Here is a 12710-nt window from a genome sequence, read left to right as displayed (position 1 = left end):
TTTATGGAAAACAAGGACATTTCTAAGTGACCCCAAACATTTCAAAGGTGGTGTACGCATATACACAGAGTACACATATTATTTAGGGAGACAGCAACTATGAAGATATTCACTCTCTTATCCTCCATGTTATGTCTCTCTGAGCACGTTGCTAAAACAGAAGAAATATTTTGGGCCCCAAGATCAGGACTTTGACCACCGTGGGAGACTCACTGCTAGATAGGCACTATCCCGCTCCACTAGGTCTGCCAGTTTAGCTAGGAGTCTTCCCCTTTCTGAGGCATCCATCCTCCGCCACACTGAACCCAGGGTGAAGGCCAGCCGGGCCGCCTGCACTGCCTTGTCCACATCGGCCTGTAGAAGAGAAACAGTGTACTGATACAGTCTGTGGGAGGCAGAGAAACAGAGACAATAATACGCCTATTCTGAATCTGATTCTAGATGATTCTGATTCTAAATGGATCTTTGGATGTTTATGGCGTGCTCTTTGGGTATTCCACCCAGGGATGCTGAAATAGCAAAGGAGAGGAGGAACTGCCAAGCCAAAGACCCAAACCACAATAGACTAAACTCTATTGCCTGTTTGCTTTCCTTATTTTTTGGATACCGTAATCACACATGGACTACGAATGAAAGACTGGGTGCCAGGGGAGAGGAGCAAGAGTGGAAAACCCAAGGGCAACCCTGTCTAGGAAACAAAGAATCCAACAAGGCGCTGAGTGAAAATAACTTTGCTTTCATTTCTGAACAAAATCAATGGGAAGTGCACATTTCTTTGTATTTTCTACCATACCTTCTCTGCTTCTTGGATCTCACATATCTGTTCTCCATTGGCGGGGTTGAAGACTGGAAAGGTCTTTCCACTCACAGAGTCTTGCCACTCATTGTTGATGAAAATCTGCAGGGGAAAAAAGATGCAGCGTTCAGTACACAGGATGAAGAGGCCCATGTTAGGGGAAGTCTGGTTCTAGGAGAAGCTTTACTTCTTTCCAGAGCCCATTCCTGTTCTAAAGAGACAATAAACTTGTGCTGTTTCCTCAATGCACATACTTGCACGTACAGTATTTACCGGATCAAATAAGAAATGTGCTGTTAAAAACAGACTATGTGTTTTATGATTAGATTATTGGTGGATTTCCAACATTTATTATTGTCATTGTTTGTTATATAAAACATTGCATTCTTTCATTTCATCACGTTACATTTTTGTTCTTGCAGAAACCAATAATCTATACATCAAGCAAATGGTAGTTTCTAATGAAGCGATTGTCAGAATGGAGCCTGGATCCTTCCAGTACCTCTCAGTTCTGGTGTCAAAGATGGAGGGACAGAGAAGGAGGGAGAGAGGGAAAAATCTGTGTAAATGTGGACTGGGATTCCTGACTGCCCAGCACGGCTCTCTGGGGAGTCCTCCAGCATCCAGACAATGAAGTGGTGGGGGAATAAGCCCCTATCAGACAGCAGACACTTTCTCTCTTACACACACACACACACGCGCGCGCGCGCACACACACACGCACACACATTTCACAGCATCACTGCTCGTTTACGAGATAATAAAACACGTGCCGCACTTGGTTTCTGTGATGCGTTAAAGTAAGCCGTCCGTTAAACAACGCCCAGGATTCCAAACAGACTCTTTTCAAGCAAGATAAAGGCCAGAAGAAAATAAATGTTTAGATAAACAATAAAAATATGACATATCTCAGGGAATGGCCTGGGTGTATGGGTTTATAACAGAGCCATATGAACTCACTGGAAACAATCCTTTCAGACTAACTGAAGATGTGAGGTGTGATCTGATTATAAAAATATGATTTCTTATGTAAGAGTAAAGTAAATAAAACATGTCTCAGTTCCGTTGGCTTATTGACATGTTTGGGTCTATCACAGTGACTCCTCAGACACTGTTTTTAATTGCTGTCACTGTGTCTGATAAATGGGGTGTTAAGAAAACATCTGCTGGCCTTAATTCTCCTGTATACAAATGTGCTCTTACCAAACCTTTGTTTGAGAGAGGGAAGAGATACACTGAAAGCAGACCTGAAAGCAGGGTTCAAGTGTCCTGCTGGCCTAGGCCTCCCTAACTCTACAACATGTTTACCAACGTAAACTTAGAGGCTTAAGTAGAATTTAATTGGCTGTAAACTGTGAGGAGTGTTTACTTTAGAGCAGGTATAGAATACCAGCGCATTTGGGAACTGTTCAAGACTCAGCACACAGAGAGAACTCCCACACTTCTGTCTACACACACTCTCCTGCAGTTGGCTGCTTTACAAGAAGAACCTTGCACTTGAATAACTCATGCCAGAGGCTTTTAGGTGTTTGGTATCTGCCTGTACCACTCTATGAGCAATATTACACAGTCTTGTATACCACTCCAATTAATCTGCATTAGACTGCCTGGTTCGCTTCTCCACACAGACAGAGGGTCCTTGCCCAGGCTGCCATAGCACAGCACAGCCTACTCATTAGGTCCAGAACAGGGCCAACAGACAACGGAATCAAAACAGGGACAACCGACAGTCAAATTAGAACTGGGCCAACAGACAGCTGAATCAGAACAGGCCAACAGACAGCTGAATCAGAACAGGGCCAACAGACAGTCAAATCAGAACAGGGCCAACAGAGAGTCAAATCAGAACACGGCCAACCGAATGTAGAATCAGAACAGGGCCAACCGAATGTAGAATCAGAACAGGGTCAACAGACAGTTGAATCAGAACAGGGCCAACAGACAGTCAAATCAGAATTAGGTCAACAGACAGTCAAATCAGAAAAGGGCCAACAGACACCCGAATCAGAACAGGGCCAACAGACAGCCAAACCAGAACAGGGCCAACAGAGAGTCAAATCAGAACACGGCCAACCGAATGTAGAATCAGAACAGGGCCAACAGACAGCCAAATCAGAACAGGGCCAACAGACAGCCAAATCAGAACAGGGCCAACAGACTGCAGTGTCCATAAAGGCACCCAGTTGGCTCTCTCAGCCCCTCCAAGCCCAGCCTTCCATCAGGGGCCACCTTTAATCTGACTCTCATTAAGGGCACTTCATAAAAGTGTCAGTGAGGATGAGGAGCTGAGGGCCTGCTACAAAAACAGAAAGCCTTATAGAGCACGGAATTAGTTTTTAAATTTATAGGGGCCACTGTAGTGGAACTCCCTAAATCATTGGAGCCCCCTGACAGCCCCAACAGTCGGAGCAAGAATGCAGTCCGTGGGTAGCTTTATGCATGCAGTAACCCCTCTCACAAGGCACCGCCGAAGGAGAGGGGATAAAACAGGGGAACAGTGGACCAGGCGGCCATCTAAATCATGGCCAGAAAAGGACAACCATCAGCCGCCGTTTGGCTCGGCCCTCTTGGGGCTCAGGGGGCTGTTAGACTTTTGTCTCGTCCCATTCAAAGAGTTGATTAAGACGACAAGGTTGCACACTAAATCAACCCTCAATGTTTCTTAAAATTGCTTTTAGGTTCATTTGGAAACAAAGAAAAAAAACAAGGATGGAAGCTCAAGTGCAAAAGTGCAAATTTTGAAATGATAAGTGTGTTTTCTTTTTGGTTTTCCCATTCCCCCGTGGTGTCTTTCACCACACATGAGGGTTTCATTTGTATAGAAATCATTATCACCATATAAGTACTAGCTAAGTCCCATAAATCACTGCCTTTGATAATAAGCCATTATAAGCAAACTGACTGTGCCTCAACCACTATAAAGTAGCAAAATGAAAAAAATGGCCATGTCAGTCCCAAAGCCTGTTTTAGGATGAAAAGTAACATAAGAAGATTTTATTTTGTGTATATTGTGCAAATGGGTAAGAAAGCAAGAGGTGGGACCCAGTCAGCTCACAGTACATAGATAGCTACAAAATAAATGCATTACTCTGAGTGAGACCCATCAATTTGTGTTCATGAGGAAATGCTTCCAGCTGTGTGGTGTCTTATTATTTGGTAAATATGCAGGCCATTTTGGTATTACAGAGAGTTGGCAGAGTTTGTGCTCCCGGTGCAGCCGTGACATCTGATCCCCCTACAGCACAGAAAGAAAGCTGCCTGGCGCGGACAGGGACTGGACAGTCTGCAGATAGGTCAACACTTTATGCATGGGCCACAGGACAGCTGCAAATATTTAGCAACCCCCACGTTTTTCCGTTAAAACCTGTCAATCTCAAACTGCTGACAGTGCTTGTCTGTTTGGCTGATGAAATGATGAGACATGGACGCCCGAAGCCAATAATGAAACTCAAGACTCGTAGAATGTACGTTCCTGATCACATCAACGTAGCTCATTTGTTTACTAAGAATGACTCAAAATGTCAACTTCAAAATGCACTCTGCTTACAACCAATATGAAGGGACTAGGTGCTTAAGATCTCCACAGAGCAAAGGGAGCAGCAATATAGCGGAGTCCCCCGGGAATACATCAGCAATCAGCAGACATTGAGAAACTGAAGAGGAATGTTCCCTCAGTTCAGTGCATTTAAGGAACAATCCTGCTGATCCATTTCTCATCTGCCACTGTGCTCTCTCTGGAGGCTGCTCCACAACTGCACTAGGGAGTGAGGGCAGGCAGGGGATGCCAAAGAACTTACTGCTGCCAGCAAAACATCTGTTTGGCCTCTAGCATCTTCTCATGGCTCCCATGCTTAAGGAATATTTAATGGCACTAATTTCTTGTCAATTTTCAGGGGGTAGGGGAGATTAAAAATAAAGACATATATGTACACAACAGCTCAAGATTCCACAGCCACATGGATCACGAACAGGGCACCTGCAAATCTAGTCTGCACAGGAAGTTTCATATCCTTTCCTATCAGAGGACTTCTATTCCTGTTTTATTTTCTGGATCCATTTCAAGACACTTGTAATTACGACTGTTACAAGCAAAGACAAAGCATGTGAAACTTCAGCCCAGCTGGTGTTTTTGCTCTAGTCCTATCCATGACTCAAACCGTAGACCCTAGAGTTTCCATTCACAGACGCAGAGACAAAATGCCACCCTGCTCTCCTGGGTGCATAATGGACAAACACAGGCTGGCAAACTTATTTCTACTTAATGTGAGGGACAGAAATTTGATGGAAACATTTTATGGAACATGAACTGACATTTGATCAAGGGGACGGGCCATGCAGGAGTTGGAGTTAAGCAGCACAGGCCTTTCAAAGCAGCAACCCGGGGCCAATGTCTACCCAGTCTGAGATTGGCACATTCACTGAGTTACACCGAGTTGGTCTTTCAATAATCTACATTATCTAGGGAGACTTCAACAGTAACATCAATTAAAAATGAATGTCTTTGTTAAATAGCCTACTTTGATTTAAAAACACCCCATCGATATCTATTCACATATTTGCGTTAAAACATAACCGAAAGATATATCCACATGGAAAAGTAAATGATCCCCTAATCATCATTATCTAGGAGTTGGGTGGTCTGTATATGGACAAGAAACTGAGCTAATGTGTTTGCTCACTCAACAAACTTTGCTGACAATGAATTTAATGTATAAAAACTGGTCTACATAATGTTTGCTTTCAAAGCACAAAATCTTATTGAAAAATTGCTTTTTTGAAATTGAGCTTATATTTGAAGATTTGTTTCTTCAACAAAATTGAGCAGTTACAAAACAGCTAGTTTTGGTTGGCTTTGCATTTGCCTTTGGAGGATGCTATTGGTGTCTGCCAAAGAGGTATCAATAAAAAGTCAAGGAAGCCATTACAAGGCTGAAAACTGAAAAGAAAATCAATCAGAAACATGGTCAAACCATAAAGCTTACCAAAAACAAGAGTTTGGAACATAATGACAAACGGGAAGTGTGGATAAAAAATCCTCCCAAGATCCACACCATTGACAGTGAAATATGTTGGAGGGGGTGTTATGATTCGAGTATGCAGGGCTTCAACTGGAACTGGCTCAGATATCTTTATTGATTATGTAAGTGCTGACAGCAGCAGTAAAGTTAACATTCAAGTGTAAAGAAAAACTTTGTCTGCTAATGTACAAGCGAATTCCACTGAACTCTTGCAACTGGAGATTTCCTGACAGGTATATCTTCAGATTTAAATCTAAATATGCCTTTAAATTTCTGATGAGGAGACAAAAATATCTCAAAAACAACAGAAGATGACTGCAGTACTAACCTGGCAGAGCATCACCAGGGAAGATATCCCAGCATCTGGAGGGGTCAATGGGTTGCTGACTTCAACCAGTTGTTGCATGCAAAGGATATGTGACTAAATACTAAACATAAGTGCTTAATTTGGACATTACATGATTCCATACACAAACTTAGTGACCTGAAATTGGGGGGACTATGCGTAAAAGGTTTGTCAGTTGTAAGTGGTGAATCCAGTATGTACACAAACGCCCTCAAACAAAAACTTGATAAACTATTATTTAACCTCATAGTCATTGTTTGATGTCATATCCAAACTTTTGAATTATAGAGCCAAAAGAAGAAAAAATGCTTCACTGTCCAATTTTTACAGATGTCATTGCTTGTCCCCCAATGTTGAAAAAGCTCACAATTTCATTGCAGCTGTTTGTGTTACAGATTTACTCTGAATCAATAAACTGTTCGTAGTGAGTTGAATTTGAACTAGCTTGTTGAGTAGAAATTGTTCAAAAGAACTGAAAACCATACCCATCTTTTCGCAATATTCTCTATTATTGGTTGTTTTTCAGAATTGTTTGTTTTTATACTGTTTACATGTACAGTGGTCAAAGATAAATTCCAGGATTTTGGGCCATTGGTTGTAACCAATGCTGGTTGAGCCAAAAGGGGTCTCAGAAAATTGAGTAGTAGGTCAAGTATGTACTGGCACAGTATGTTCCATTTCATCAAAATCACATGCTTTGAAACTTTGAATTGCACAGTTACCTGAGGTACAAATAACAAATTCTAACATGAAAAACATATTACACATCCAGCCAAAAATGTGAGGTTTAAAAAAAAAAATTGACAATCGTAAAAGTCCCAAACTGCATCTATATTTAATCCTATGCCAGACAAACATAAATAGCACACCTTTTTCTAAATGAATTAAACCTAGAGTTTGGATATTTTGCACCTGTTAAGAGGCTTGTTCCAGTTAATGTGATTTAGGTAGTTTCAATAATAAAACTTCACTACCTGGGCAGTCATTTTCAGTGCAGGTCATGGCCAGGGATGAAAAATCTGAACTGTCAGTATAATAATCTTAAACATTGCTGCTAACACTACACAAATAAAAAACACAAATAAATGAAATCTGGGTATGAAATAACTAGATTTAAATCTGATCCACTAGTCATAAGGAGTGACTGGAGCCTTGGCAACTATGAAATGTCTGGCAGACTTCAGCTCTCTGTGTATCTAAGACTCTCTAGAGGGGAGAGCTTTTTTATGGATATCAGAGGATTTATGGAGCCAACAGTTTTTCACAATGACACCATAAGGATTTACACGTTACATGTCAACCAGCCCGTAGACTTAAGGTATAGAAGTTATTAATGGGATAACCTCCTTGTCACCAGTCTTCCTTAAAGAGTGATTAAGAGACAGGGGACGCTATGTTGACGCCTCTGCTCAGATGATAATTTACACTCACAAGTAACCGTTTCACACAGATGGACATATTCATGGTAGTGCAAGCTCATCCTGTCACAATCAGGGATGTGTGTAGCTGAGTGTGTGACAGTGTGTGTGCGTGAGTGTGTCTGTGACAGTGTGTGTGTGAGACAGTGTGTGTGTGTGTGTGAGGTAACGAAGGGGGGAGAGTTTGAGACAAGTAAAAGAGGGAACGGAGGGAGAAAAAGAAAGAGGGAATGCTCGCTGTGTTGTGATAAATCATTCAGGCTCCCGGTATCCTCTACCTTGGGGTTTGTTTGATGTTGATCGCAGTAAGATGGCGGTTTTGAAGTGAAAAACTCCAGAAGTGCAGGTCAGGCTCTGGCAAGGCAGGGCACTGACCCACACAGTGAAACAGGCCCATAATTTACACCCCAGTGGACAGCACCTAGCACTGGGGAGGCCCCAGCCTCCATCTGTACTATCTCAATCAGTGACGGATTGATGGGGCCTCTTTCATTCATCCACAATGACTGACTTGACTTCTGCTAACAGATTAGTTTACAAAACCCTTCCTTGCTTAAATAGACAGGCTTTTACGTTCCTATTAAGACCAAATGGCAGCAATTACACGATGAATAAAAAAAACGGTTTGAAAATATATGTCAGTCTTGACATGGGGAATCTATATAGCAAGCGGGGCAAATGTGTAGTTAAGGTCTGGGATGTTTGAATATTGCTAAAGTTTAACTCTTCCTGTTTTCACAGCGTTTCAAAATGAAAGGCCATTGACAGAATTTATTTAATGTCTTGTTCTGTATAGTCTATATATGCTTATCAATAAACTATACTACAACCACGCTAAAATGACTCCAGTTAAATATTAACTTCAGTTAGGTCTGACCTACTGACAATAAGGAGCCCCTGTACGTGTTACAGTGATGACAAGAGAGACAAACATCTGTCTGTACCTTGGCTCCTTTAACATCAATCAATATTATAAATATTAAGTATCAATTCAAACACATTTCGGGAAGATAAATGGGCATTCTTTCTCAACATCTTGTAGGGGAATGTGCGAGAAATGCTCTGTCCCACCATCTCTATACTTCCATGTGTCAGGTTTAACGACTCTTAATCATTAAGCAGTGTGAGAAGCCACCCTGGCCAGAGATACCACCTCCTAAAACCCTGAGACCGCTGGCTCTGTCTCCACTCATCAATAACCACACTCAACAGTATCACTTTATCCTCTCTCCCTGCTCTACAAAAAGGCAGAAAACATTGAGAAAAAGCCATCAGAGTAAGCTAAAGTATGGTGCACGTAATTTACAGTAGTGATAGTGGATCCTCATATTGTTCCAAACATGAAACCATAACCCTGGCGTTATAAGTGCCACACCAACCTAGCCACAGCACGTTTCTCTCCTGTGGCCATCCAAACGCAGGGTTTTCTTGATGGCATGATGGTGTCTTACTGCCCAGCTGGTTTCAGGCCACACCAGGATGGAGTGGGGGTAGGCAGGGTAGAAGAATCAAGCACCTTCTTCTTACAGCAGTACAAACAGGAGGACAAAGGGTGACATTTTTATAACAAAGGGAGACATGAGCAGACCTTCCGAAGTCTCACAGATCTGCACAACCCCACTGAGACACATGCAGGGAGGGAGATAGCTTACCTGACACGTTCATACAAATGACAATTTGACGGCAAACAGTTCAGGACTCGGTGAAAGGGAGAAGGGGCAAAGCGTCTATTTGCGATAACACCTCACTATCTCACAGTCACTGGTACTAAACATACTATGGGCATATCTTCATGGATGCACTATTGGAAACCTTTGTGTTGCAAAACAAGCAACTGACTGAAAAAGGGCATGCGCACTGTCATGTTGACTCTCTTACATGGTGTTCATATCCGGTCATTAACTATCACATTCTACAGGGAGATATTTTTATTAGAAGCCAGCTCAAACTCATGTAAGAAAAATGAAACCATGCTAAACCTTGGAGAGTACAAGGGGCTTGGTTACAGGCATGTTCATTCTCAGTTCTCTACTGGACCTCTGTCTGCGAAAGGCATCGGCACGTCACACAGCTGGTCTACAAGTGTGGGAAAATGTGTAGGGCTCCACAGCGAGCATGTGCCCACAGTCCCAAAGGCCAGCTCCATCCTGCCTACTGTTACAGTCCCAAAGGCTAGCTCCATCCGGGCTACTGTTTCAGTCCCAAAGGCCAGCTCCATCCTGGCTACTGTTACAGTCCCAAAGGCCAGCTCCATCCTGGCTACTGTTACAGTCCCAAAGGCCAGCTCCATCCTGGCTACTGTTACAGTCCCAAAGGCCAGCTCCATCCGGGCTACTGTTACAGTCCCAAAGGCCAGCACCATCCTGGCTACTGTTACAGTCCCAAAGGCCAGCTCCATACAGGCTACTGTTACAGTCCCAAAGGCCAGCTCCATCCTGGCTACTGTTACAGCTTTAGCTCACAACCCTCATTCTCCCCCTGGCAGGCCGGTGATGGGGTGGACAGAAGAGGAACAGGGTGGGAGTAGAGCCCGCGTCAGGGGTGCCCATAAATCAGAGCCCTCCTGCCCCCGATGTCCACCAAACCAACAGGGCCTGGATGATCCAAATTCCTGGGGGTTAATTCACCAAGGCCTGCACTCCCTAAATGCTCCCCTATACAGTCCGCACTTTGCGTGCATTCTTTTAAATAATTCCAAGCAGAAGGGAGATAGAGAGAAAGGGAAGACGAGCGTGTCTGTGCATTGAAACCAGGCATGCAAAACCAGCTCACATCTCATGGCATGTAGACCACCATAAGTTACTTGTTGCCTCAGCAAAAGTGCCCTTTGCACTTACAAGAAGGTGTGCAGCTAACCCTGATTACAACACTCTACTCACAGGGGTCCTTAATGAGATGTGGCCTTTACTCTCAATCACAGCAATAAAAGTGTTGTTTTTCAAACTTCTAAAGGAACCACGCTACAACAAAAAGAAGTTCACATATTATAAGTGATTGGAAGTGGGACTCCAGTCAGGTGCTTATTAAAAATACCAGCATAAAGGGGAGGTTGAAAAATACTATTCAGGTTTTAATTAATGAAATCGTCAAAAAGTAAACACAAAACGTATGAACAAGGTTAGTAATGACCAAAAACAGAAGTTTAGAAATGCTATTTTTCAGAAGAATCCATCAGCCTATATGCGTACATGCTTAATCCGTCTATAGCTATGCAATGTAGCCAAGTACATCAATGCAATTAAATCCACAAATCGAAAGAAGGGTAGTTAATTTGGAAATTGATTGTGCTGAATCACAGTAAAATAATGAAATGAATGGAATTTAGGACGAGGGCATTGTTAAAGGATTCTAGAACAAGAGGTAAAAAGGCATTCTTAGCAAATGGCGACAAAAAACAAGCCCGTCTAAATTTTATGCACAATATTTAAATTGGTTGCGATTCAATTTGATTTAAGAGTAAGGTTCATCCAAATTAGTTTGAATAAATGTTTAGAAACGAAATAAACTCACTCAAGATAAAATATGCAAATATGCTTTATTCCAAAATGTATAATTTAATCACGGATTTATTTTTAGCACAAGAACATTAACTGGTTCAAATAAAAACTTTTTTTTTTTATCAAGTGTATGTGAATCTAGATTCATCACAAAAACACGATGATTTCTCTAATGATTACATAACAGTAGGTTAAAAGAATCAGGTCAGAATTGTATAACAATAACCTGCGGCTGAAGAATTATGACCTTTACTAAATGTCTAGTGTCACCTGTGATAAACAATATTTATAGCCACTGCAGGTGAAGTAGGCTACGTACCATATTTATATATTGGTAAATATACACGTTTAATTAAAAGCACCTGTGCAATTTCATATTGTAAGCAAAAATGCAAATGACGAAATAAAAATAGATTTGATGTCGCCTTGATAACATTTAGAATGATTTTACACAGAGTATACGCCACATGTTTATGAACTGTAGGCGGTTATTTGCTATATAAGTGAACACATCACACGAGCAACAATCTGCAAAAAGGGGCATTTAGGTGGAAAATCTGTAATTGTAATGAAAGCCTTAAACCTGATACTAAATTGGCAAAAAACAATCACCTGTCCAGTGCGCAAAAATCTTGGCTAAATTGGGCAGTACTACACGTGTTGCCATTAAATACTTTAGCGACAATACAAAAATGCATCTCATATATGAGATTTGATACGTAGGACAGAATATGTGACTCTGAATTAAAATATAAGTTGTCTCACAGACCTTGGTGTACTTGATCTCCGCGTTGGGCACCGGCGAGGGCATCAACTGGAGAGATGCCATGAGAGCAGCGGCGTCCGCGTCGGTCTTCACTTCACCAGGGAGTTCGATTTTACTGGAAGTCATCGCGTCTGTCTTCGTATGTCTCTTTCAGACGTGCCTTCGTTTTTTCTAAAGATTTCTGATAAGGACTCTGGAACCCTTCCTGTGTTTATAACCAGGTGTCAGCCGCGGTCCATTTTTATTGGGTAGAGAACAGGGCCGTCCTCCTGATTAAAATCGAACATTTACATAAACGACCCCAGCCGTCCGTTTTGGGGAGGGAAAGTAGACTACATCCAGAACTTTCCAAAGTATGTATCACAATCTCTATTTTACTCACAATAAAAAAAATATGAAATATCATTAGGTTATCTTTATTAAATCAAATCCAGTTTAAACACACGTAGGCTACTTTATGAAATGGGCAAATACAAAGGTGGAAACAAATAACATGTTAGATTGAAGACAGGGTCTTATTTGAAGAAGTAATTACAAGAGAATTAACACCTTATTAAGTGTGAGAGCAGTTCATTCTTAACGACTCATAAATAAAAACAACATGTTACTTGCAACACTACGCCTTAAAGTAAATTAATTTTCTTCAGATGAGAGTTTCTGGATACGTTTCTGACATATTGGGGCGTACTGTAGTAAAATACGGTGTCATGATTCGTAACACTTTCTTTTAAGAGGTCGTTATAAGATTTAGGCATTGTTTTAACGTGTAACAACTCATAGTAGCCAACATCGTAATAAAAAGTACTAGCCTGCTTATTGCAGTCTGTATTTTCAAAATATTTTAAATACAGACTTGTTACAATGCTGTT

General features: G+C 41.7%; 1 protein-coding gene across 1 annotated transcript in view; it reads right to left on the bottom strand.

The window, feature by feature from the left end:
• aldh1a2 (aldehyde dehydrogenase 1 family, member A2) overlaps nucleotides 1-12035 on the bottom strand; it is a 29678-nt gene extending 17643 nt beyond the window's left edge. Inside the window, exons 1-3 of the mRNA XM_010880384.5 lie at nucleotides 11845-12035; nucleotides 794-898; nucleotides 214-354 (exon numbers count right to left, since the gene is read on the bottom strand). Coding sequence (XP_010878686.1) covers nucleotides 214-354; nucleotides 794-898; nucleotides 11845-11967 — 369 coding nt within the window. The 5' untranslated portion in view covers nucleotides 11968-12035. The remainder of the gene's footprint in view (nucleotides 1-213; nucleotides 355-793; nucleotides 899-11844) is intronic.
• Between the last annotated feature and the right edge of the window lie 675 nt (nucleotides 12036-12710).

Source organism: Esox lucius, chromosome 2, assembly GCF_011004845.1.
Source record: "Esox lucius isolate fEsoLuc1 chromosome 2, fEsoLuc1.pri, whole genome shotgun sequence".
Lineage (NCBI taxonomy): Eukaryota > Metazoa > Chordata > Actinopteri > Esociformes > Esocidae > Esox > Esox lucius.
This window is presented reverse-complemented; position numbering and strand designations above follow the sequence as displayed.